At 53.6% G+C, this 27,189-nt stretch overlaps 1 protein-coding gene across 1 annotated transcript in view; it reads left to right on the top strand.

The window, feature by feature from the left end:
• LOC144951397 (fibronectin-like) overlaps window positions 1-27,189 on the top strand; it is a 102,039-nt gene that overhangs the window by 48,025 nt on the left and 26,825 nt on the right. The window contains exons 15-26 of the mRNA XM_078881636.1: window positions 1,862-2,030; window positions 3,132-3,311; window positions 5,669-5,797; window positions 6,698-6,787; window positions 7,868-8,065; window positions 10,207-10,485; window positions 13,726-13,998; window positions 17,050-17,141; window positions 18,264-18,432; window positions 19,802-19,888; window positions 23,122-23,316; window positions 26,390-26,749. Coding sequence (XP_078737762.1) covers window positions 1,862-2,030; window positions 3,132-3,311; window positions 5,669-5,797; window positions 6,698-6,787; window positions 7,868-8,065; window positions 10,207-10,485; window positions 13,726-13,998; window positions 17,050-17,141; window positions 18,264-18,432; window positions 19,802-19,888; window positions 23,122-23,316; window positions 26,390-26,749 — 2,221 coding nt within the window. The remainder of the gene's footprint in view (window positions 1-1,861; window positions 2,031-3,131; window positions 3,312-5,668; window positions 5,798-6,697; window positions 6,788-7,867; window positions 8,066-10,206; window positions 10,486-13,725; window positions 13,999-17,049; window positions 17,142-18,263; window positions 18,433-19,801; window positions 19,889-23,121; window positions 23,317-26,389; window positions 26,750-27,189) is intronic.

The following is a 27,189-nucleotide window of genomic DNA, read 5'->3' as shown; positions in this document are numbered from 1 at the left end:
CTCCCATTTCACTCTACTCCCCTCCACACACTCTCCTACCTCTCCCCTCCCATCTCACTCTACTCCCCTCCACACACTCTCCCGCCTCTCCCCTCCCATTTCACTCTACTCCCCTCCACGCACTCTCCTGCCTCTCTCCTCCTAGCTCACTCTACTCCCCTCCACGAACTCTCCTACCTCTCCCCTCTTATCTCACTCCACTCCCCTCCACGCACTCTCCTACCTCTCCCCTCTTATCTCACTCTACTCCCCTCCACGCACTCTCCTACCTCTCCCCTCTTATCTCACTCTACTCCCCTCCACGCACTCTCCTACCTCTCCCCTCCCATCTCACTCTACTCCCCTCCACGCACTCTCCTACCTCTCCCCTCTCATCTCACTCTACTCCCCTCCACGCTCTCTCCTACCTCTCCATTCTCATCTCACTCCACTCCCCTCCACGCACTCTCCTGCCTCTCTCCTCCCAGCTCACTCTACTCCCCTCCACGAACTCTCCTACCTCTCCCCTCCCATCTCACTCTACTCCCCTCCACGCACTCTCCTGCCTCTCCACTCTCATCTCACTCTACTCCCCTCCACGCACTCTCCTGCCTCTCTCCTCCCAGCTCACTCTACTCCCCTCCATGAACTCTCCTACCTCTCCCCTCCCATCTCACTCTACTCCCCTCCACGCACTCTCCTGCCTCTCCACTCTCATCTCACTCTACTCCCCTCCACGCACTCTCCTGCCTCTCCCCTCTCATCTCACTCCACTCCCCTCCACGCACTCTCCTACCTCTCCCCTCTTATCTCACTCTACTCCCCTCCACGCACTCTCCTGCCTCTCCACTCTCATCTCACTCTACTCCCCTCCACGCACTCTCCTGCCTCTCTCCTCCCAGCTCACTCTACTCCCCTCCACGAACTCTCCTACCTCTCCCCTCCCATCTCACTCTACTCCCCTCCACGCACTCTCCTGCCTCTCCACTCTCATCTCACTCTACTCCCCTCCACGCACTCTCCTGCCTCTCCCCTCTCATCTAACTCCACTCCCCTCCACGCACTCTCCTACCTCTCCCCTCTTATCTCACTCTACTCCCCTCCACGCACTCTCCTGCCTCTCCACTCTCATCTCACTCTACTCCCCTCCACGCACTCTCCTACCTCTCCCCTCTTATCTCACTCTACTCCCCTCCACGCGCTCTCCTGCCTCTCCCCTCCCATCTCACTCTACTCCCCTCCACGCACTCTCCTGCCTCTCCACTCTCATCTCACTCTACTCCCCTCCACGCACTCTCCTACCTCTCCCCTCTCATCTCACTCTACTCCCCTCCACGCACTCTCTACCTCTCCCCTCCCATCTCACTCTACTCCACTCTAATTCTACAGTCAAGTCAATATTTGTTTCGGCGCAGTATTTAACACCGATATCTTAGTGCCGGTATTGGACACCCGTTGTGCAACGCTCCAAAACCCCCCGGCTGCGACGACGCCCGAGGACTTTCTGTCGGCCGCACCTCCGATGAGCGCGGTTGGCTGCGCACGTGCGGCGGCTGTGCACGTGCGGTGACTACACACGTGCGGTGTCTACGGTGTCTACGCACGTGCGGTGTCTATGCACGTGCGGTGGCTGTGCACGTGCGGTGTCTACGGTGTCTACGCACGTGCGGTGTCTACACACGTGCGGTGGCTACACACGTGCGGTGGCTACACACGTGCGGTGGCTACACACGTGCGGCGGCTGCGCTTGTGCGGCGGCTGTGCACGTGTTGTGGCTACGGTGGCTACGCACGTACGGTGCCAACGAAGCTCAACACCCGTGCGTACCTCATGCAACGTGCTGCCGCGCTGCGCCGCGTGCCTTCCCTGGGGGAACAAACAGAAGGGTTCTCAGGCCCCGTGGAAGGAGGCCCGAGTTCCAGCCCAGCGCAACACCTACGTGATCACGGGCCTGCGGCCGGGCCTGGTGTACGAGGGCCAGCTCATCACGCAGTTCACCCACGGCGCCACAGCAATCAGCAAGTTCGAGTTCAGCACCGCCTCCGTCCCCCGTGAGTGTTTCGGTGTGAGTCTGTGGGTCCCTTTGTGATTCTATGGGTCTCTGTGTGAGTCTATGGGTCTCTGTGTGAGTCTATGGGTCTCTGTGTGAGTCTATGGGTCTCTGTGTGTGTCTACGGGTGTCTGTGAGAGTCAGTGGATCTCTGTGTGAGTCTATGGGTCTCTGTGTGAGTCTATGGGTCTCTGTGTGAGTCTGTGGGTCTCTGTGTGTGTCTACGGGTGTCTGTGAGAGTCAGTGGATCTCTGTGTGAGTCTATGGGTCTCTGTGTGAGTCTATGGGTCTCTGTGTGAGTCTATGGGTCTCTGTGTGAGTCTATGGGTCTCTGTGTGAGTCTATGGGTCTCTGTGTGAGTCTGTGGGTCTCTGTGTGTGTCTACGGGTGTCCGTGAGAGTCAGTGGATCTCTGTGTGAGTCTATCTAATTGCATCTTTGTTGTTTCTTGTCAACACGTGCCCAGACCATCTAAGTCTCGCCTTCTCGTGAATATTAGTCACCCCTGCTGAGACTATTCTTCATTCCACCTCCGTTGCGTAGGAAATATTCCCAACGTCCTCTGCATGCGTGCGTGTGCAGCTATTTCCTTCTTAAAAAGTTAAATAAACACATTTGTGGCATATTCTTGGGTTTTTTCGATAAAGTCACGTAGGTAAAAAAATTTAAATTAAAATGAATAAAAGTAAAATTAGAATAAAATAAAAATCACGACGTTTCGGAGGCAACACAAGCTTCCGTCTTCAGGTGGAGCAGTCTTGCTGTGACGGTTCCACCTGAAGACGGAAGCTTGTGTTGCCTCCGAAATGTCGTGATTTTTATTTTATTTCTAGTTTACCTTTATTAATTTTAATTTAAATTTTTTACCTACGTGACTTTACCGAAAAAACCCAAGAATATGAACTTCCTTGCAGTCACGAAAGCTTCAAATCTCGAATTATACATTTGCGGCAAATGTTGCCGGTGACGATTGCAACGCGTGCGGTTTGCCGCGAAGTCGCCTCCGGGCGGCATCATGATGGGCACGACCGTAGGGCCGGCGGCGGTGGTGACATGTGCGTGTCGTTTTTTTGTGTCGTTTTGCGTCGTCCGCGTTCGTCAAGTGACGCCGTGGGAGGGCGAAAGGGAGCGGCTGCCCGGCACGGAGCAGCGCGTGTCGGACGCCGTCACCGAGGTGACGTCCAACAGCTTCGTGGTCGCCTGGGCCTCGGCCGGCGAGGTCATGTCCGGGTACCGCGTTGAGTACGAGCTCACGGAGGACAGCTCCTCGCGCGAGATCATCAGTAAGTCGCGAGTGCGAGCAAGCGTGCGCGGGGTGATGCCCCGGCGGGCCGTTTTGCGATTTCACTCACCGTGTGCGGAGATCCGCTGATCAACTTTTTTTTTTACAACGTGCGAGCCCGCACTATGGATCTCTTCCGATATTAGGAAGCCACTGGAGCTACATGCACTTTCAAATCTAGATTGTAACTGAAATTCCTTTTAGAAGCGCTTTTTGTGTGTTTAGTTTGTTGGCCTTCCCTCGCACCCACGAATAGCATGGTTGGCTACGTACGGTGCGAAAGAAGTTCAACAAACATACATAGACTCACACAGAGACCCATAGACTCACACAGAGACCCAGAGACTCACACAGAGACCCGTAGACTCACACAGAGACTCATAGACTCACACAGAGACCCAGAGACTCACACAGAGACCCATAGACTCACACAGAGACCCATAGACTCACACAGAGACCTATAGACTCACACAGAGACCTATAGACTCACACATAGACCCATAGACTCACACAGAGACCCATAGACTCACATAGAGACCCATAGACTCACACAGAGACCCATAGACTCACACAGAGACCCATAGATTCACACAGAGACCCATAGACTCACCCAGAGATATACAGACTCACACAGAGACCCATAGACTCACACAGAGACCCATAGACTCACACAGAGACCCATAGACTCACACAGAGACCCATAGATTCACACAGAGACCCATAGACTCACCCAGAGAGCTACAGACTCACACAGAGACCCATAGACTCACACAGAGACACATAGACTCACACAGAGACCCACAGACTCACACAGAAACCCACAGACTCACACAGAGACCCATAGACTCACACAGAGACCCATAGACTCACACATAGACCCATAGACTCACACAGAGACCCATAGACTCACACATAGACCTATAGACTCACACATAGACCCATAGACTCACACAGAGACCCATAGACTCACACAGAGACCCATAGACTCACACAAAGACCCATATACTCACACAGAAACCCATAGATTCACACAGAAACCCACAGACTCACACAGAGACCCATAGACTCACACAGAGACCCATAGACTCACACATAGATCCATAGACTCACACATAGACCCATAGACTCACACAGAGACCCATAGACTCACACAGAGACCCATAGACTCACACAGAGACCCATAGACTCACACATAGACCCACAGACTCACACAGAGACCCATAGATTCACACAGAGACCCATAGACTCACCCAGAGAGCTACAGACTCACACAGAGACCCATAGACTCACACAGAGACACATAGACTCACACAGAGACCCACAGACTCACACAGAAACCCACAGACTCACACAGAGACCCATAGACTCACACAGAGACCCATAGACTCACACATAGACCCATAGACTCACACAGAGACCCATAGACTCACACATAGACCTATAGACTCACACATAGACCCATAGACTCACACAGAGACCCATAGACTCACACAGAGACCCATAGACTCACACAAAGACCCATATACTCACACAGAAACCCATAGATTCACACAGAAACCCACAGACTCACACAGAGACCCATAGACTCACACAGAGACCCATAGACTCACACATAGATCCATAGACTCACACATAGACCCATAGACTCACACAGAGACCCATAGACTCACACAGAGACCCATAGACTCACACAGAGACCCATAGACTCACACATAGACCCACAGACTCACACAGAGACCCATAGACTCACACATAGATCCATAGACTCACACATAGACCCATAGACTCACACAGAGACCGATAGACTCACACAGAGACCCATAGACTCACACAGAGACCCATAGACTCACACATAGACCCACAGACTCACACAGAGACCCATAGACTCACACAGAGACCCATAGACTCACACATAGACCCACAGACTCACACAGAGACCCATAGACTCACACATAGATCCATAGACTCACACATAGACCCATAGACTCACACAGAGACCGATAGACTCACACAGAGACCCATAGACTCACACAGAGACCCATAGACTCACACATAGACCCACAGACTCACACAGAGACCCATAGACTCACACAGAGACCCATAGACTCACACATAGACCCACAGACTCACACAGAGACCCATAGACTCACACATAGACCCACAGACTCACACAGAGACCCATAGTTTGTTGTTCTTCCCCCGCACCTCCGACTTAGCATGGTTGGCTACGTACGGTGCGAAAGAAGTTCAACAAACATACCAACATACGTACGAGTATGGGTCCCTACGAGCCTCTGCGATACGGAATATCTAACGAAAATTTTTTCTCACCGTTCGAATTTCCGCGCACGCTACAAGACCTTCCCGGGACCGCGACGTCCATCACGCTGGACAGCCTCCTGCCGGGTCGCGAGTACACGGTCACCGTCATCGAGCTGGGCGCTCGCGGCCTGGAGCGCATTATCCTCACCACCACGCAGACGACCGGTGAGCGTGCCGCGGGCGATCGCGGCCGAAGCAGCGGCGGTCGCAGCGGTGGCAGGGGTCGTCGTGTAGCACTTAGGCGTTCGCGAGCAATGTTTTGCTGAATGAAGTTTGGTTGTTTTTTTTTTGGGGGGTAGATCCCGTAAATATAAATGTGGCGTGGTGGCGGTTTTCACGACGCATCTATATTTACGCGATCTCACCCTATTTTTTTTTTATTATTTATTAGTAGGAGTAATAGTAGATCACGAGGTCCATGAGCTCTTCGAATCGCCTTCTTCTAAAGCCTCCGATGTCAAGGTTCTGTTCCTGGGCTGATCGGGACTTTGTCACTGTGCAGCTTCCAGGCTTCGGAACGATGCTTTGCCTTTGCTAATAAGACAATCAGAATCGTTAGCCGTATTTAAATCCTGTATTGAAAACTCGCCTCCTTAAACTGATATTAACCCCCCACTAGTTCTGGTCGTTATACCCTGCAGGTTTTGAGCGAGTGGGCAAGTGAGTGAGTGACTGGATGAGTGGGCGAGTGAGTAGGTGGGTGGGTGAGTGGGTGATTGAGCCGGTGAGTGGGTGACTGGTAGAGTGGGCGAGTGAGTATGTGGGTGGGCGAGTGGGTGAGCGAGTAGGTGAGTGGGTGACTGGTAGAGTGGGCGAGTGAGTAGGTGGGTGGGTGAGTGGGTGAGCGAGTAGGTGAGTGGGTGACTGAATGAGTGGGTGAGCGAGTAGGTGAGTGGGTGACTGAATGAGTGGGCCAGTGAGTAGCTGAGTGTGTGAGTGGGCGAGTGAGTAGGTGAGTGAGTGAGTAAACTGGCGTTTACTCCCCCACTAGTTCTGGCCGTGTGCCCAGCAGGTTCTGTTTAATTCCCGACCCCTTAACTTGATTCCGCTTCTCTGGTCCCGCAGCCCCGGACACCCCGGAGAGCTACTCGGTCGACGAAGTCACCGAGTCAACGATCGTCATCCGCTGGAGGCTACCCAGTGCGCAAGTCTCTGGTACGACTCGCGCTCGCTCGATTGCTTGCTGACCCCCGTCGTGTTCTTTCTCTCTGTCTCCGCCGCGGCCCTCTCTTCCCACAACCCCCCGGTGGACAATTGAACCCTTTCCCGTTCTGATGACGTTCACGACGTGTGCACGTCGTCGGAACGCAACCGGAAGAAAAACTAAAATACCAAAACCGTTATCGGTACCGAGGCTCCCACAAGGCCATTCAGGAGGGCGTGTGGCACAGTGTTGGTGCCAGCTATCGCAGAGTGGCGGCGGTCGTGTTGCTACGGTTCTCTGCGGTGAGTAACAATGCCTCTAAGAACAATGGCGCCGCTACTACGCCTCTCGATGTAAAATTTACGCAGAGCCGATCGAGCGTTCCGAGATTCAACCTAATTCTAGATTTGAAGCTTTCGTGACTGCAAGGATTAATACTCTTAGGTTTTTTCGGTAAAGTCACGTAGGTAAAAAATAATTTTTTTCATTAAAATTAATAAAAGTAAAATAAAAATCACGACGTCTCCGAAACGTCGTGATTTTTATTTTACTTTTATTGATTTTAATTTATTTTCTTATTTTTTACCTACGTGACTTTACCGAAAAAACCTAAGAGTATGAGATTCAACCTGCAGTACGTCTCGGAACGGGAAAGGGTGAAGGTATTTTACTGTTGTTGGAAGAAGAACTGATGACGTACTTGGGTACGTCATCAGAATGGGAAAGGGTTAATGGGTGTTCGCGAACAGCAATTGCCCCAAACAGCCTGTAATTATCTTCTTGGTTCTTTCAGTAAAGTCACGTAGAAGGGAAATAATTAAATAATAAAAATGAAACATAATAAAATACACTTATGTTTTTGTATTTTATTATGTTTTATTTTTATTATTTTATTATTTCCCTTCTATGTGAGGTTACCGAAAGAACCAAGAAGATGAATCCCTGCAGTCACGAAAGCTTTAAATCGAAAAAAGCCTGTAATTAACTTTTTTTATGGGGCGGGAGGGTAGGCGGAAGGTGGGAGGCAGGGGGGAGGGGGGGTTCGAGGGGACCATAATCTTTGTGACGTCGCGTCCCGTCTCCCGGCACAGCGTTCCGCATCATCTACCTGCCCGACGTGGACGGCGGAGAGAGCACGGACCTGCACCTCCCGCCGGATGTGACGCGCGCGCGCCTCGTGGACCTCCTGGCGGGGCACACCTACAACATCAGCGTCTTCTCTGTGGCCGAAGACCTTGAGAGCCCCCCTCTCTTCATGCAGGTGTCCACCCGGGGCTCAGCGCAAATCGGTGAGGACGCCCCTCCGGTCCCCCCCCCCCTCCCCCATCTCTCTCACTCAGAGGTCGCAAACGGGTTTTGATTCCTTACCCTTACCCGTACCCGTACCCGGCCACACCAGGGTCGCAAACGGGTACCCGTACCCTACCCGTACCCGATACCCGGCTACCCGGGTACGGGTAGGGTACAGGTACGGGTACCCGATTGCGACCTCTGGGATGAAGCCATGTTGCAGGCGCGGGTGGGTTGATTCTAGGAACTTGAATTGTGAGAAGAGACAAGACGTTGAGAAATGAGTGACAAACGGTGACTCACCAGTGACTCACGGCCTTACCCGTACCCGGCCGCACCAGGGTCGCAAACGGGTACCCGTACCCGGCCGGGTACGGGTAGCCAGGTATCGGGTAGGGTACGGGTATCGGGTACCCGGTTGCGACCTCTGCTCTCACCGTCTTCTTCGGAGCAGCGCTCTGACCTCTGGCCTCCTCTGACCTCTGACCTACGCGTGTTATATACGTCACCGCGCGATTCGCTTTTATCTGCCGTGCAAAGCAATGGGTGGCACGCAACGGTGCGCCTGTAGATGGTACCGCCCAGAGAAGACCCTGATCTAGGCCCTGTGAGTCATGGCCTCTTGGTGACAGCTGGCTGCTTAAAATATTTATGTTGATTAACACTCCCCCCCCCATCTCCTCCCTCCCTCCCTCCTTGCATGATGAAGGAACGTTGCTACCATAATTCATCAGCTGGAGATTAACTATGCAGCCCCTCAACCTCGTGTCTGCAGAGTTTCTGTACCAACCCCCCTCCCCACTACAATCTGTTTGTGATTTCGACCGGGCTCCTACTGATCCACCGCCACCATCACCGCCACCATCACCGCCACCGCCGCCACTACTGCCACCACCGCCGCCACCACCACCACCATCGCCGCCACCACCGTGCCACCGCCACCACCACCACAACCACCTCCACTGCCACAACCACCGCCACTGCCACCACCACCACAACCACCTCCACCGCTGCCACCACCACCACCACAACCACCTCCACTGCCACCACCGCCACTACCACTACCACCACCACAACCACCACCACAACCAACGCCACTGCCACCACCACAACCACCACCACCGCCGCCACCACCGCCGCCGCCACCACAACCACCACCGCCACTAGTGAGGAATGTAGCTGTCTCACATTCCTTTTCTGGCTGTGAGGAGGCTGAGCGGCGTCTCAGCTCTTAGCGGTGCGGGCTCCACTTGCTGCCATCGTTCACTGTCCTGTCGGCACGCCGTTTTAAATCGTCCGTCGGCGCGCCTAGCGACTGCGGTTCATTCCGTTCGGAATCTTTATTTACTTAGGCCGGAGGAGGAATCCGACGAGCTGTGAAGCTCTTCGCGGATGCCCAGTGAGCGGGCACGGGGTCAGAACGTTACAACGACAAACCCAAAACGAAAACATGAAAATGAAACGAATAAAACTGAGCGATTTTTATGTTACCAGATAAAGCCCAGCAGTGGACTGACCCTGGCTCGTGATGACAATGACGACGACAAACAAACAAAAATGATGACGGTGGTGGTGGTGGTGACAATAGTGGTGGTAGTGATGGTGGTGGCAGTGATGGCGGTGGTGGCGGTAGTGATGGTGTCGGAGGTGGCGGTGGTGGTGGCGGTAGTGATGGTGGTGGCAGTGATGGCGGTGGTGGCGGTAGTGATGGTGTCGGAGGTGGCGGCGGTGGTGGCGGTAGTGATGGTGTTGGCAGTGATGGCGGTGGTGGCGGTAGTGATGGTGTTGGCGGTGGTGGAGGTGGTGGCGGTAGTGATGGTGTTGGCGTTGATAGCAGTGGTGGTGGCGGTGGTCGTGGTGGTGATGGCAGTGGTGGCAGTGGTGGCGGTAGTGATGGTGTTGGCATTGATAGCAGTGGTCGTGGCGGTGGTGGCGGTGGTAGTGATGGCAGTGGTGGAGGTGGTGGCGGTAATGATGGTGTTGGCGTTGACAGCAGTGGCCGCGGCGGCGGTGGTAGCGGCGGCGTCTTTCTACCCAGGTGCCGCTGCCGCCGCTCGCTTAACAGCACTCTCCCCAACATCCCCGTCAACGCAACACGGCGGGGCATCTTCGCCCACCCTTTTTGTCTTTTTTGCATCAGAGCAAAGGCCGCCCAGCGACTTGACCTTCGTGACCGTGGGCGAGACCAAGGCCACGCTCACGTGGGCCCCTCCGCCGTCCGCGGAGGTGCGCGGTTACCGGGTCGTGGCGACGGCCGCGCCGGGCCAGGGCCGCGTCCCCACCCGCGAGGTGCCCGTGACCTCCGACCTGTACGCGGAGGTGGGTGGCCTCCTGCCGGGCCACACCTACCGCTTCCAGGTGTTCGCCATGTACCCCGGCGGCGGGGAGAGCCCACCGCTGCAGGGAGAGCAGAGCACCAGTGAGTTCCCCTCCCTCCCTCAACTCCCTCCCTCAACTCCCTCTCTCCGTCAACTCCCTCCCCTCAACTCCCTCCCTCAACTCCCTCCCACCGTCAACTCCCTCCCTCCCTCAACTCCCTCCCTCAACTCCCTCTCTCCGTCAACTCCCTCCCCTCAACTCCCTCCCTCAACTCCCTCCCACCGTCAACTCCCTCCCTCCCTCAACTCCCTCCCTCCGTCAACTCCCTCCCTCCCTCAACTCCCTCCCTCAGTCAACTCCCTCGCTCCCTCAACTCCCTCCCTCCCTCAACTCCCTCCCTCCCTCAACTCCCTCCCCTCTGCGTCTTCCGTTCCTCTGCACTGCGCTATGAAGCCCACCAACGAAGGCGTCCGGGCGTGGTGTTGGCCACACACCCTCTCATGCGCCGTGTCGGCCTTTCATTCTCGATGGTGATTTAAAAGTGCACAGCTCACAAGTCGCTTCGTAACATCAGAAGGAAGAGCGTTCCAGATGGCCGTGGACGTGAAAGCGCCGCTGCTGCTGCTGCTGCTGCCGCTGCCGCCGCTGCTGCTACTGCTGCTGCTGCCGCTGCTGCTGCTGCAAGGATGACCAGAGTCATGTGGTGTGGGTGGAGCCAACATTTGGAACCTTGGCGACTTCATTTCATATGGCCCACAGGGATGGATGCAGCCCAAAACTTCATTCCATGTGTGCCAAGGGACGGATAGAACCCACAACTTCATTCCATACGGCCCAATTTTTTTCGTATCATTATTATTTTTATTTCTTACGGTCATTTAACCTCATTTCATATGGCCCACAAGATGCACACAGCTTGGGAATTGAGACTTCATTTCATATCGCCAGTGGAAAGGGGTACAGCTTGTGACGTCATTCATATGGCCAGTGGGTAGGGGTACAGCTTGTGACGTCATCCATATGGCCAGTGGGTAGGGTTACAGCTTGTGACGTCATTCATATGGCCAGTGGGTACGGGGTACAGCTTGTGACGTCATTCACATGGCCAGTGGGAAGGGCTACAGCTTGTGACGTCATTCACATGACCAGTGGGAATGGGTACAGCTTGTGACGTCATTCATATGGCCAGTGGGTAGGGGGTACAGCTTGTGACGTCATTCATATGGCCAGTGGGAAGGGCTACAGCTTGTGACGTCATTCACATGGCCAGTGGGTAGGGGTACAGCTTGTGACTTCATTCATATGGCCAGTGGGAAGGGGTACGGCTTGTGACTTCATTCATATGGCCAGTGGGAAGGGCTACAGCTTGTGACGTCATTCACATGGCCAGTGGGAAGGGCTACAGCTTGTGACGTCATTCACATGGCTCCAGTAACCGTATTTTAAGCGGTCCAAGGGACAGACACGAAACGCGGATTCTATTTCGTGCGGCCCATAAATTGAATGTCACATGGCCCACGACTGTGTTTCTTGACAGAAGTGACGGCGGCCCGCGTGTTAACACGTGGCCTCGCCCAAAAAGGAAATTGAAAGTGCTCTTTGGGCCACGATAAGGAAAATTTCCCCTTCCACTCGCTGTACACCCTCGAGACGTGGTGACGATGAGACGCTCCGTAGTGACACGCGTTGTGTTTATGTTTTGTCTGCGCTGCACGGGAGTCGAACGGGCGTTCAGCGGGCGTCGAGCATGGGTCGAGCATGGGTCGAGCATGGGTCGAGCATAGGTCGAGCAAGGGTCGAGCATGGGTCAAGCGGCCGACGGTCTTTCCACTGTAGAGCTGCCCACTGTCAGACACGAGTGCTTTGTTCGCAAATTGAAACAAAAACACTTCCAGAGGTTGGCTTCCGTTTTCGGCGTGATATCTGACACAATGGGAGACGTCGTTTATTTAAAGTAAATGTCTTTTTTTGTGAGGTTGAGACCGACCGGGCCATCACCTCCATGCGAAGTTTGCCCATGACATCGTTACCTATTAATAATCGTTATTTAGAGACAATTCAAATGAAAAAATGTGACACATTTTTTTTGCCAGTACGCAATGTCTAGAAAAATAATTCACGCTCCCATGCCAGACAGAGGGGCGGGCACTTTAACGTCTGCTCCGAGTTGCGAGCGTCATAATCGGCGGGCGACAGCCGACGCCAAAGTTTGAATATTCAGAGCCGGAATTCATCCAAGTCGAGTGCCGACCCAAATCTTACGTGGCGGGTTTCTCAATGCCGTCACCCCTGACCAGGATCGCCGCCTCAACGAAACCATCACCTGGCTGCAATTGAGAAGCCGCCCTAATCAGAGACGGCTGAACCTGGTTCCGAACCCCAGGATCTCGACGGTGCAAGCCCAAACGCTCTGACCTCTGGGTCACCTTTAAAACATTTTTACTTTTTACATCAGTTACCGAGACAGGCATAGGAGTGGCCTCCATGGGTCTGAAAGAAAAGACCTAAGACCTACCATTGGAATATCGTTAGGGGGCAGATCTTTGGGGGGAGTCGGGGGTTGGTTACTGTACAGCAACAGCAGCATCAGGACCTGGCAGAGGGACACAGAACGTTAGCATCGTGGGTCCTTGTCCACGGTGGCTAGGAGATGTTAACTACCTCGCCTGGTATGCAGGAGAACGTGGGTTCGATCCCGACCCTGACGCCTGCTGTATATTTGGAGTTTGCGTTTCTCTCTCTCTCATCATCATCACGGTGGCTAGGAGATGTTAACTACCTCGCCTGGTATGCAGGAGAACGTGGGTTCGATCCTGACCCTGACGCCTGCTGCTGTATATTTGGAGTTTGCGTTTCTCTCTCTCTCATCACCATCACGGTGGCTAGGAGATGTTAACTACCTCGCCTGGTATGCAGGAGAACGAGGGTTCGATCCCGACCCTGACGCCTGCTGCTGTATATTTGGAGTTTGCGTTTCTCTCTCTCTCATCATCATCACGGTGGCTAGGAGATGTTAACTACCTCGCCTGGTATGCAGGAGGTCGTGGGTTCGATCCCGGCCCTGACACCTGCTGTATGTTTGGAGTTTGCGTGTCTCTCTCTCTCTAATCATCATCACGGTGGCTAGGAGATGTTAGCTACCTCGCCTGGTATGCAGTAGGTCGTGAGTTCGATCCCGACCCTGACGCCTGCTGTATATTTGGGTACGGGTACCCGTTTGCGACCCTGGTGCGGCCGGGTACGGGTACGGAATCAAAACCCGTTTGCGACCTCTGCGATCGATCCCTGCCCCACGGCCCTGTCGTCTCGATCCCCCCCACCCCCCGCCCCCCCCCCCCAGAGCTTGACGCTCCGCGGGACGTCCGCTTCGTGGAGGTGAGCGAGACGAGCGTGACGGCGGCGTGGCGAGCGCCCCGCGGGCCCATCGCCGGCTACCTGGTGCGCTGCGAGCCCACGGACGGCGGCGAGCCCCTGGAGCGGCAGCTGGGCGCCGACGTGGCGAGCTTCACGGTGGACGGACTGCGGGCGGGCAGCGAGTACGTGGTCACCGTGTACGCGCTCGCACGCGGGGACCAGGAGCGCAGCCCCGGGGTCAGCGGAATCGTCTCCACGCGTGAGTCGAGCGTCGTTCATGTGCCGCGCGCCCCCACCCCCTCCACCTGCCTGCCCCCCCAAACCCCCCCCCCCTTCCCGCTCCCCCTCCTCCTTTTTATTTATTTTTACGATCATCATTTCGTAAATTTTTTTTTTTACATTTTTCCCCTGCCCCCCTCCCCACTAGCCTCTTCCCCCGCTCCCCCTCCCATGCCCCCCCTCCCCACTCTTCTCTTCCCCCGCTCCCCCTACCCCCCTCCCCACTCTTCTCTTCCCCCACTCCCCCTCCCCTGCCCCCCTCCCCACTCTTCTCTTCCCCCGCTCCCCCTCCCCTGCCCCCCCCTCCCCACTCTTCTCTTCCCCCCATCCCCTGCCCCCCTCCCCACTCTTCTCTGGGTGAGTGTACTGACAGTCTATAATGTAGACTGTAGCAATGGTTATTAAGTTGGGTGAGTGTACTGACAGTCTATAATGTAGACTGTAGCAATGGTTATTGTTGGGTGAGTGTACTGGCAGTCTATAATGTAGAATGTAGCCTAGTTCTTAACCTCAGTGAGTGTACTGGCAGTCTATAATGTAGACTGTTGCCTGGTTCTTAATCTAGGTGAGTGTACTGGCAGTCCATAATGTAGACTGTAGCCTGGTTTTTAACCTCGGTGAGTGTACTGGCAGTCTATAATCTAGACTGTAGCCTGGTTCTTAATCTAGGTGAGTGTACTGGCAGTCTATAATGTTGACTGTAGCCTGGTTCTTAACCTGAGTGAGTGTACTGGCAGTCTATAATGTTGACTGTTGCCTGGGTATTAAGTTTGGTGGGTGTACTGGTAGTCTTTAATGTAGACCGTAGAAATGGTTATTGTTGGGTGAGTGTACTGACAATCTATAATGTAGACTGTAGCAATGGTTATAAAGCTGAGTGAGTGTACTGGCAGTCTATAATGTAGACTATAGCCTGGTTCTTAACCTGAGTGAGCATACTGGCAGTCTATAATGTTTCAGTAATAAAAAATAATAAAAAATAAATAAAAATACAGGTGGTTAAACGAGGATTTATAAACAAAAGCCCGTGCCGCCGTTGTCGTAGAGACGATGGCGCAGCCTCGTGTCAGTAGTGCTTGCCGCCCTTAGTGCGCAATTCTTCCACGTGCGTTCCAATGGGTGATTAGTGATACATTCATGCTGTCGTAGCCGGAGGTCGAATCAACGCCAATTTAAACTTCACTCTCAGGTTTCCTTGGATAAATTGAAAAAGGAAAGACGTGAATGAAAAGGTTGGTTGTTTTCACCAACTCCCCACGTTCCGCTTTTCAGGATTAACCCCGCACACACTGCGGCTACGATTGTCAGGGTTGGGGGGGGGGTGGTCCTTTTTAGGGCAAAAGTTTGCCTGCGTTCCAACCAGAGGTTGCAACCGGGTACCCGATACCCGTACCCTACCCGATACCCGGCTACCCGTACCCAGCCGGGTACGGGTAGCCGTTTGCGACCCTGGTGTGGCCGGGTACGGGTACGGGTAGGCCGTGAGTCACTGGTGAGTAACGGTTTGTCACTCATTTCGGGTAGGGTACGGGTAGGGAACGGGAACCCGTACCTGGCCGAGTACGGGTACCCATTTGCGACCCTGGTGCGGCCGGGTACGGGTACGGGTAAGGAATCAAAACCCGTTTGCGACCTCTGGATTCCAACGCACGCACCACAACAACAACAACTAAAGAATGGGGCCACATTTCGTGGAGCATTGCGGCATTCTGGGCTGTCAAAAACAAGCGTCTGTTCGCTGGCGGCCGCCGGATTTAAACGTTGCCACGTGGCGAGCCGGCCCTCTGTGATCTAGACCGCAACCATGTAGCATTTATTTATTATATTTAAAAAAGTTAAGTGAAAGTATTTTGCCTCGAGCTGAAAAGGCTCAGTCTCTTTTACACGCACCTTTACATCAGCCGCACCCAGTTTACACAACAAAGGCTTATTCCTAGCAGCGAGCTTCAGCCGCACCGAACCTCACAAAACTAATATTCAGGGCCTACCTTGGCTCCTCCCACCCTCAACCAGTATATATACAAATACTGTGTTCTTGTAATTTCTCTCACTTGATACAGATATCGTGGCTGTGACGGTTCCACCTGAAGACAGAAGCTTGTGTTGCCTCCGAAACGTCGTGATTTTTATTTTACTTTTATTTTACTTTGATTAATTTACATTTTTTACCTACGTGACTTTACCGAAAAAAACCTAAGAGTATGAATCCTTGCAGTCACGAAAGCTTCAAATCTAGAACTGAAAAGGGAACGTGGGCAGAACTCAGTTCGGGTCGACACGCGTAAATAATAATCGTTTCGTTAAAATAGTATTTATATAACAGGATCGGTATTTCTCCAGATCAGTATGATCAAGCAGCATTTAAGTGGGCACACTCTGCTCCGATTTCAATATGCCGGGTCTCGTCAGCGGACTTAGAGTTGCGAAATAAATGCTGCTGGATTCTGAATAGTCAGACACCAATGGGGGGGTTGACCATACTTCACCATCCTGGTGAGTGCATGTCCATGAGTCCAGTCCGTATTAGCTCAAATGTCACGTGCCACTGACCCATAATGCAAAGCAACATTGCTTTTTAATCCTCGCAATTTTTTTCGCGGATACGAGGAGCCGTGTGGAAAAATCTTCCTATTGTCCGCGATAATTTTCTACTTCTTGGTTCTTTCGGTAAAGTCACGTAGAATGGAAATAATAAAATAATAAGAATAAAACATAATAAAATAATTCTCACGACGTTTCGGCCACAACGCAAGCAGCCGTCCTCAGGTGGAGAGCAGGTCTGCAGTCACGAAAGCTTTACATCGAAATATATTTTCTACTTGGGCGAGAGAAGTGAGAAATCGTGGATAGCCCCGCGGATAATCGGATACGGGGTCTTGCCACCCAGCCCCACTTCCCCCCCACTCCTCCACCATATCAACGCAGATATGTGGAGGAGGAGGGAGTGGAGTGTGGGGGGAGGGGAGGGGTGGAGGGGGGAGGAGGGAGAAGAGGCGTGTTGACCGCCGATTAAAATTTCTTGTCCTCTTAGAGTCGGTGAGAGAGATGTCGGAGTTTGTGATCGAGGTGACCGAGTCCACCATCGTGGTGTCGTGGAACAGCGTGCCCCGGCTCTCCATCAAGGTGCGTTGTCGTCATCAACGTCGTCATCATCAACGTCGTCATCGTCGTCGTCATCAACGTCGTCATCAACGTTGTCATCGTCGTCGTCATCAACGCTGTGTGCAAAAATCCCAGTGGGATGCAAGTCAAACAACAACAACAACCACAAGACAACTTAGATTAAGGCCATCAGTCTTACTCCGTACTACTGTAGTACCGTTGAGGACGCGTGGACACCCGAGTAGAGGCACACGTATTTATTTCACAACAGTCACTGGGGACATACAGTACTGGAGGGGGTATCGGCCCCCTCACCCGGATAGCTGGGAACACACGGCTAGCTACCCCTAGCCTGCCTCCTAATCCTCCAAATACTGGGCTAGGGGAGGCTGTCTAGTCCGACACTGGTCAGTCGGGCTACGGTACCCGGAGTCCCAGAGCACTAGCTCTGGTTCTCGGGACCACGCCGCTGGCTCGGTCCTGCGCGGCCCTGACAAGGGCGGCGTCCCAGGGGAGTCCAGGGCTCTAGCTGGACGATCTTCGGTCTTCACTGGTTTAGCTTTAACATTCTGCCCCGAGCCCTCTGACACATCCCCCTTTATACTCCACCCCCGCTGAGGGGTGGGGCCCCGGGCTGCCTGGTGAGGACGTCGTTGAGAGCACCCCCCCCGTGCACTCACGTAGCCCCGCCCACTGTGTTTGTTTCCCATAAGCTGCCATGCATAACGGCTCTCTCTCTAACACCCCTACACATACAGCTCCTCCGTAACACCCCTACACTACAACAAACAAACATGGCCAAACCAAAAAACGTGTCGAAATCACCAAAATAAAGCCATGAAAGCAATGAAACAGTGACCATAGGAACTGTGACGGAATTTTCACAATAAACGACATAAACAACATCTACTACCAAAACCCAGCAGCCATAGCTGGCTGCATGAGTCACTCCACAACAGCAGGAGGGAGCATCAGTCGGAGTATCATAATTTTCCAATGCTCCTTTAAGATCAGCGCACTAAATCAAAACACAGGTCACACTTTGCAGCGATCATCCGGAGCGAAACTTTTTATTTTAGCCCACTGAATAGCGCTGGCAGCTAGGGGTGTGGATAATGACGACCACGGCGTTTGCTCGCGCAGGTGAGAGTGGCTCCCGTAGAGGGAGGTGGCGACGCTCGGGAGTTCGAGTCTGACTCCGGCCGCCTGCTCATCGAGGACCTCACACCCGGCGTGGACTACACGGTCACCATCCGCGTGCTTGTCGACGGGCAGCCGCGCGGGCAGCCGATCCAGCGCCACGTCACGACCGGTGAGATCGCGCGTCCAACGCTCCCTGGCCGGCGTCGCCACCACGGTTACTGTTCACTCACCCCACTCACTTACTCACCCGCTGACTTATTGACCCACCCACTCATTCATCCACTCACTTATTGTGCCACTCACTCACCCACTCACTCATTGACCCACCCACTCACTCATTGGCCCACCCACTCACTCATTGACCCACCCACTCACTCACCCACTCACTCATTGACCCACCCACTCACTCACACACTCACTCATTGACCCACTCACTCACCCACTCACTCATTGACCCACCCACTCACTCACCCACTCACTCATTGACCCACCCACTCACTCATTGGCCCACCCACTCACTCATTGACCCACCCACTCACTCACCCACTCACTCATTGACCCACCCACTCACTCACCCACTCACTCATTGACCCACCCACTCACTCACCCACTCACTCATTGACTCACCCACTCACTCACCCACTCACTCATTGATCCACCCACTCACTCACCCACTCACTCATTGATCCACCCACTCACTCACCCACTCACTCATTGTGCTACCCACTCACCCACCCACTCACTCATTGATCTACCCACTCACTCACCCACTCATTCATTGACCCACCCACTCACCCACTCACTCATTGACCCACCCACTCACTCATTGATCCACCCACTCACTCAACCACTCACTCATTGATCCACCCAATCACTCATTTATTTATTGACCCACCCACTCACTCATTGACCCACACACTCACTCACACACCCACTCTCTCACTCATGCACTCAATCACTCATTGGCCCACTCACCCACCCATCCACTCAATCACTCACTCATTGACTCACTCACTCACCCACTCACTCTCTCACTTATGCACTCAATCACTCACTCATTCGCCCACTCACACTCTCACTCCATCACTCACTCATTAGCTCACTCACTCACCCACTCACCCACCCACCCACCCGCTATCTTCCTTACGATATTAGGAAGCCACTGGAGTTATGCACGTTTAAATCATCAACCAGATTGAAAACGAATTTCTTTCAATCTTTTTGCGTGTTTAGTTTGTCCTTCCCCCCTCCCCGCACCTCCGAATAGCCACGGTTGGCTACGTACGGCGCGAAAGAAGTCCAACACACACACGGAAAAACAATGTTATTGACGAACGCGTCAAGTCTCGTTTTGCGCGCTCGCAGCTTCACGCACCGTGTGGCACCGGTTTTCGATGTCGCGGCGTGACATCGCACACGGTGAGAGGCTGCTGGGGGGGGGGGGGCCCAAGCCCCCTCGCCAAGGCGATCGAGAGCGAGCCCCCCCCCCTACCGTGTGGGTCGTTGGCGCTGATCCGTTCTCCTTCGCCCCCCCCCAGCCTTGCCTCCCCCCACTGAGATCAAAGTGGAGACCAATGGAAATCCCGGGGAGCTGCAGGTCTCCTGGGAGAGCAGTGAGGTGCAGGGTGAGTGACGGCGACGCACGCACGCGCACCGCACGTGCACGCACGCGCATGCATACACGCACGTGCACGCACGCGCACGCATACACGCACGTGCACGCACGCGCATGCATACACGCACGCGCACACGCTCGTACACGCACAAGCTCCTGCTACTGCTACTTCTTCTGCTATCGCTGCTGCTGCAGCTGCTGCTACTACTGCTGCTACTACTGCTGCTACTTCTTCTGCTATTGCTGCTACTGCTGCTGCAGCTGCTGCTACTGCTGCTGCTACTTCTTCTGCTATTGCTGCTGCTGCAGCTGCTACTACTGCTGCTACTGCTGCTGCTACTTCTTCTGCTATTGCTGCTACTGCTGCTGCAGCTGCTGCTACTGCTGCTGCTACTTCTTCTGCTATTGCTGCTCCTACTGCGGCTACTACTGCCACTGCTACTGCTGCTACTTCTTCTGCTATTGCTGCTACTGCTGCTGCAGCTGCTGCTACTGCTGCTGCTACTTCGTCTGCTATTGTTGCTGCTGAAGCTGCTGCTACTGCTGCTGCTACTTCTTCTGTTATTGCTGCTACTGCTGCTGCTACTACTGCCGCTGCTACTGCTGCTACTTCTTCTGCTATTGCTGGTACTGCTGCTGCAGCTGCTGCTACTGCTGCTGCTACTTCTTCTGCTATTGCTGCTACTGCTGCTGCGGCTGCTGCTACTGCTGCTGCTACTTCTTCTGCTATCGCTGCTGCTGCAGCTGCTACTACTGCTGCTACTACTGCTGCTACTTCTTCTGCTATTGCTGCTACTGCTGCTGCAGCTGCTGCTGCAGCTGCTGCTACTGCTGCTGCTACTTCTTCTGCTATCGCTGCTGCTGCAGCTGCTGCTACTACTGCTGCTACTACTGCTGCTACTTCTTCTGCTATTGCTGCTACTGCTGCTGCAGCTGCTGCTACTGCTGCTGCTACTTCTTCTGCTATCGCTGCTGCTGCAGCTGCTACTACTGCTGCTACTACTGCTGCTACTTCTTCTGCTATTGCTGCTGCTGCAGCTGTTACTACTGCTTTCAGATGCGCTTCCGCGGCCGTCTGGAACGCTCTCCTTCGGATATTAGGCAGCCGCTGGAGCTACGCCTCCATACATCTAGATGGAAAACTTTCCCTGAAAGTGCTTTTCCGTGTGTTCAGTTTGTTGTCCTTACCCCGCCCTCCACCCCCCGCATGTCCGACCATCGCGTTTGGCTTCGTAACGGTGCGAAAGAAATTCGGCGTAACAAAAAACCCCACGTCTCCCCGGAATGCCCTTCCCTCTCCTATCCCTCCCCCGCCAGCCGCCGCTGTGTGCACGACATGCTCGCACTACGCTTCCAACGTAAACGGCCTCTTCCTCTGACGCACGAGGGACGCGATACCAAAACATGACCCGGACACATCACCCCAGCTCGCAGAAGTTCGCGTGCCCTGCTCGCTGACAGCAGCAGCAGCAGCGGTATCAGCAGCCGCAGCGGTATCAGCTGCAGTAGTAGCAGTAGCAATTGGAGTAGTAGGAGCAATAGCAACAGTAGCAGCAGTAGCAGCAGCAAAAGCAGAAGCAGCAGCTATTCCAACTGCAGCAGCTACAGTAGCAGCAGCAATAGCAGTAGTAACAGCAGTAGCAGCAATAGCAGAAGACGTATCAGCAGCAGTATCAGCAGTATCAGCAGCAGTAGCAGCAGCAGGAGCAGCAGTAGCAACAGCAGCAATAGCAGAAGACGTATCAGCAGCAGCAACAGCAGCAATAGCAGACGAAGGAGCAGCAGCAACAGGAACACTGGTAGCAGCTGCAATAGCAGCAGCAGCAGTAGCAACAGCAGCAGCAGTGGCAGAAGACGTATCAGCAGCAGTAGCAGCAGTATCAGCAGCAGTAGCAGCTGCAATAGCAGCAGCAGGAGCAGCAGTAGCAACAGCAGCAATAGCAGATGAAAGAGAAGCAGCAGCATGATCAGCAGGATCTGCAATGTTGATCGCTGCCGTTTTCCTGGTGCCGTACTCTCCTCGAACTCGTCATCAACAATGTTGTTGTTGTTGATGTTGAAAAAAAACAAAAATAATGATTGTCGTAAATAAATAAATATCCAACTCGGAGACGCGCCCAGCGATGCCAGAGGCCAGGAACAAAAATAATCGTCGCGACCCACGTGGGATCCGCGCGCACGCACGAACGGCCGATTAGTTTAAACGTTTGGAGCGCTCCGCCTAACCATGAACGATGCTTTTTTTTCTCTTTGGTTCTTCCGGTAAAGTCACGTATAAAGATAAAATAATAAATTAAATAATAGCATACTACGACGTTTCGATTGCAACACAAGCAATCATCATCAGGTATAAAAGAAATAGCAACAAAAATCTAACCAGAAAACTATAGACAGACATATAAGCAGGCAGATATCACAAAGATACATAGAGAGAGAACACACATCGCTTTATGTATCTTTGTGATATCTGTCTGCTTGTGTGTCTGTCTATAGTTTTCTGGTTAGATTTTTGTTGCTATTTCTTTTATACCTGATGATGATTGCTTGTGTTGCAATCGAAACGTCGTAGTATGCTATTATTTAATTTATTATTTTATCTTTATACGTGACTTTACCGAAAGAACCAAAGAGTAATTCCTGCAGTCACGAAAGCTACAAATTAAGATTTATGTTTTTTTTTTGTGTTGCCACGAGGCAGCCGCCCTTGCACCCCCCCCCCTCTCCCCTTTAAAAACGGAGTTCTAAATGGTTTTGAGAGTTAATTCGCAACAGATTGGCGCTAAGTAATTTACATTTTTAAAAAATACGGACTCGTCGAGAGAAGAACGGGAAGAGAGAAAAAACATTTCGCAGTTATCCTCTTGCCCGCCTAGCGAGCGGTGACATAAAATGAAACAAGACTATTTATTTATACTGGAGGAATCCGATGAGCTATTAAGCTCTTTTGCACGCTTGCCCAGTAGCGGTCACGCGGCTCAGAAAGTTAAGGGGCCGTCCATAAATGACGTCACGCGATTTTTGACGATTTTTGACCCCCCCCCCCCCCGTCGTCACATGGCGTCACAAAAAGTCAGACATATCAACAGAGGAATTTGGCATGTTTATGGAAAATCCAGATATGGGATTAGTCACTACTTGTGGAATTTGTAGGTGGTGGGGGGGGGGTTCTCAAAGTCATACTGTGCTACTTACGTGCTACTCACGACACCCCGTTGCTGGCCCCGTGTCTCGTTCTCTCCACAGCCATCACGGCTTACCGCGTGACCTGCGTGGCCGACGGCCACGGCGGCTCGCGGCAGGTGCTGGAGGAGGTGGTGTCGCCGCAACACAACTACACCGTGTTCGAGCACCTGCTGCCCGGAGTGCAGTACAACGTGAGCGTCTATGCCGTGGGCATGGACGCCGAGAGCCTGCCTACTTCCGCCGTCGTCGTGCCGGGTACGTGGAGCCAGGCGGTGGAGGGTGTGGATGTGGGGGATGATGGTGATGATGGTGATGATGGTGATGATGGGGGACCATACTCTTTGCTGAAAGAGTATGGACTACCATGGACCCCCATGGACCCCCGAAAGAACCAAAGAGTATGGATCCCTGTAGTCACGAAAACTTCAAATCTAGATGATGGGGGTGATGGTGATAATGGTGCTGATGATGGTGCTGATTGTGGTGCTGATTGTGGGGGGGGGGGAGGTGCGTTCGAGCAACGGTGCCAATTCAGACACACCGTGTGTGTGTATGTATGTTTGTGTGTGCGTGTGTGTGTATGTGTGTGTGTGTGCGTGTGTATGTGTGCGCGTGTGTGTGCGTGTGTGTATGTGTGTGTATGTGTGTGTGCATGGGGAGCAGTAGTGTAGCGGTTAGCGCGCTGCGCTATGAACCCGGCGACCCGGGTTCGATTCCCGCTCACGACCAACACCAGTGACGAGTATCTGAACCGGTCCTAGGCCTCCCCTAGGTCGACTCAGCCTCAAATGAGTACCCGGGGCGGTTTGTAAACATCGCCACTAGGGAGACAAAGGCGGTCGGGCGTGGTGCTGGCCACCCACCCCTTCGTGTACCGTTCCGGCCTTCATAGGTGCTCGCTAACAGCACTTGCCCCTACAGTCTGTTAAGGCTATACGGGGGATCTTTATGTGTGTGTATGTGTGTGTGCGCGTGCATGCCTGTGCGTGTGCATGCCTGTGCGTGTGCATGCGCGTGTCTGTGTGCATGCGTGTATGTGTGTGTGTCTGTGTGTGTCTGTGTGCATGCGTGTGTGTATGTGTGTGCGCGTGTATGTGTGTGTGTGTGTGTCTGTGTGTGTCTGTGTGCACGCGTGTGTGTATGTGTGTGCGCGTGTCTGTGTGCATGTGTGTATGTGTGTATGTGTGTGTGTGTGTCTGTGTGTGTCTGTGTGCATGCGTGTGTGTATGTGTGTGCGCGTGTCTGTGTGCATGCGTGTATGTGTGTGTGTGTCTGTGTGTGTCTGTGTGCATGCGTGTGTGTATGTGTGTGCGCGTGTCTGTGTGCATGTGTGTATGCGTGTATGTGTGTGTGTCTGTGTGTGTCTGTGTGCATGCGTGTGTGTGTCTGTGTGCATGCGTGTATGTGTGTGTGTGTCTGTGTGTGTCTGTGTAGCGGTTAGCGCGCTGCGCTATGAACCCGGCGACACGAGTTCGATTCCCGCTCACGGCCAACACCAGTGACGATTATCTGAACCGGTCCCGGGCCTCCCCTAGGTCGACTCAGCCTCAAATGAGTACCTGGTGCGGTGTGTGAACATCCACTAGGGAGACAAAGGCGGTCGGGCGTGGTGCTGGCCACCCACCCCCTCGTGTACCGTTCCGGCCTTCATAGGTGCTCGCTAACAGCACTTGCCCCTACAGTCTGTTAAGGCTATACAGGGGATCTTTGTCTTTGTCTTTGTCTGTGTGCATGCGTGTGTGTATGTGTGTGCGCGTGTCTGTGTGCATGTGTGCATGTGTGCATGCGTGTATGTGTCTGTGTGCATGCGTGTGTGCATGCGTGTGTGTGTGTGTATGTGTGTGTGTCTGTGTGTGTCTGTGTGCATGCGTGTGTGTATTGTGTGCGCGTGTCTGTGTGCATGTGTGTATGTGTGTGTGTCTGTGTGTGTCTGTGTGCATGCGTGTGTGTATGTGTGTGCGCGTGTCTGTGTGCATGTGTGTATGTGTGTGTATGTGTGTGTGTCTGTGTGTGTCTGTGTGCATGCGTGTGTGTATGTGTGTGTCTGTGTGCATGTGTGTATGTGTGTGTGTGTGCCGTGACGGTAGGGGCTAGCGCGCAGCACTACAAACCTGGCAGCCGGAGTTCGATTCCCACTCACGGCCGACACCGGTGACGATTATCTGAACGGGTCCAGGGCCTCCGCCCCTAGGTCCACTCAGCCTCAAATGAGTACCTGGTGCGATGTGTAAATATCGCCACTCGGGAGACAAAGGCGGCCGGGCGTGGTGTTGGCCACCCACCCCCTCGTGTGCCGTGCCATACCGGCCTTCATAGGTGCTCGCGAACAGCACTTGCCCCAACAGCCTGTGTTGAGGCTATGCGGGGGATCTTTGTCTTTGTGCCGAGAGGCTTCAACAAGCCTGGGACGTACGGCGAACGTCGTCCTGTCGCGTTGTGGAACCCCGTTGCTCTCATCTCTGTTCCCGCATGTCAATACCTCAGTGTGCTTTGCCTGCTGGGATGATTCGAGTTGTTTTTGTACGTGTTTCGGCGATTTGTTTACCATTTACTTTGCACTCCTCTCGTGTTGTCGTATTGTTTGTTGCTGTAGCGTTCTTACCCCGTGTGCCCCCACCCCACCCTCGTCCAGTCTAAATAAATGAAGATTCCGAACGGCATGAACAGCAGTCGGTAGGCGTGCCGACGAACATTCTGATTCTGTAACGCAGGTTTTTTTTTAGTTAGATGGCATAGATATATAAATGTGTCGTTAAACCCGCCACCACCCGACACAGCCAACTAGTAAGGGGTTGTCACGTAAACAGAACGTGGCCAATTCGTCACTAGTACAGCACTTGTGTGTAGTGTAGTGTATAGTGTAGTGTATAGTTGTGTAGTGTATAGTAGTGTATAGTACTGTGTAGTGTATTGTGTAGTGTATAGTAGTGTAGTGTATTGTGTAGTGTATTGTGTAGTGTATAGTAGTGTAGTGTATAGTGTAGTGTATTGTGAAGTGTATAGTGTAGTGTATAGTGTAGTGTATAGTGTAGTGTAGTGTATAGTGTAGTGTATAGTGTAGTGTATTGTGTAGTGTAGTGTATAGTAGTGTAGTGTATAGTGTAGTGTATAGTGTAGTGTATTGTGTAGTGTATAGTGTACTAGTACAGCACAACCGGTTGTGTGTCGGCGAGCCAAGCCACAACATTTACAATGCGAGCACGACCTTTCGCCCGTAATTGCAACCGGCTTCATCGGGCGGACGGCAACAAGATTCGTGGAAAAGTCCCACCTTGCTCCGTTCCTTGAAAAGGGCCGCGCGCGAAACATTCCCGCTTCGATTCCTCAGAAATCCCGCCGCCCAAGGGGCTGCGCTTCTCGGAGGAGTCCGACACCAGCGTCACGATGCAGTGGCAGCACCCCAACCTGCCCAACGTGGCGGGTTACCGCCTCACAGTGGCCGCCCCCAGCTCCAGCTCGGACCACGGCTCGCCACACGTGGACAGCGCCGGACGCCCCGTCGCTTCCGGTCGCCGCCCGCAGCATGGAGGAGCGGCAGGAGGAGAGCCCCTGCTGAGTCTGCAGCTGGGGCCCGACGCGGAGTGGTACACGGTGAACGGCCTGGAGCCCGGCATCGACTACCACTTCTCCCTGGCCACGGTCACGGAGCAGGGCCAGAGCCTGCCGGCCGCGCAGTGGCACAGCACGGGTGAGGCGTCTCTCTCGCGGTCGTGCCGGTCGGCGTCGCGGTTTTTTCGAAAGACTTCGCGCCCGGGCGCGGCTCGTCATTCGTTTATTTCGGCTCGGGCAGTTTTTTTTTTAAACCCTCCGCCACCCGGCGTGAGCGGTTTCGCGGCTCGACCGTGACGACCAGAGGTCGCAACCGGGTACCCGATACCCGTACCCTACCCGATACCCGGCTACCCGTACCCGGCTGGGTACGGGTACCCGTTTGTGACCCTGGTGCGGCCGGGTACGGGTAGACCATGAGTCACTGGTGAGTAACTGTTTGTCACTGATTTCCCAACGTCTTGTCTCTTCTCACAATTCAAGTTTCTAGAATCAACCCACCCGCGCCTGCAACATGGCTTCATCCCAGAGGTCGCAATCAGGTACCCGATATCCGTACCCTACCCGTACCCGGCCGGG

Source organism: Lampetra fluviatilis, chromosome 62 (genome assembly GCF_964198595.1).
Source record: "Lampetra fluviatilis chromosome 62, kcLamFluv1.1, whole genome shotgun sequence".
Lineage (NCBI taxonomy): Eukaryota > Metazoa > Chordata > Hyperoartia > Petromyzontiformes > Petromyzontidae > Lampetra > Lampetra fluviatilis.
The sequence above is the reverse complement of the archived record's forward strand: the minus strand, read 5'-3'. Positions and strand labels throughout refer to the sequence as shown.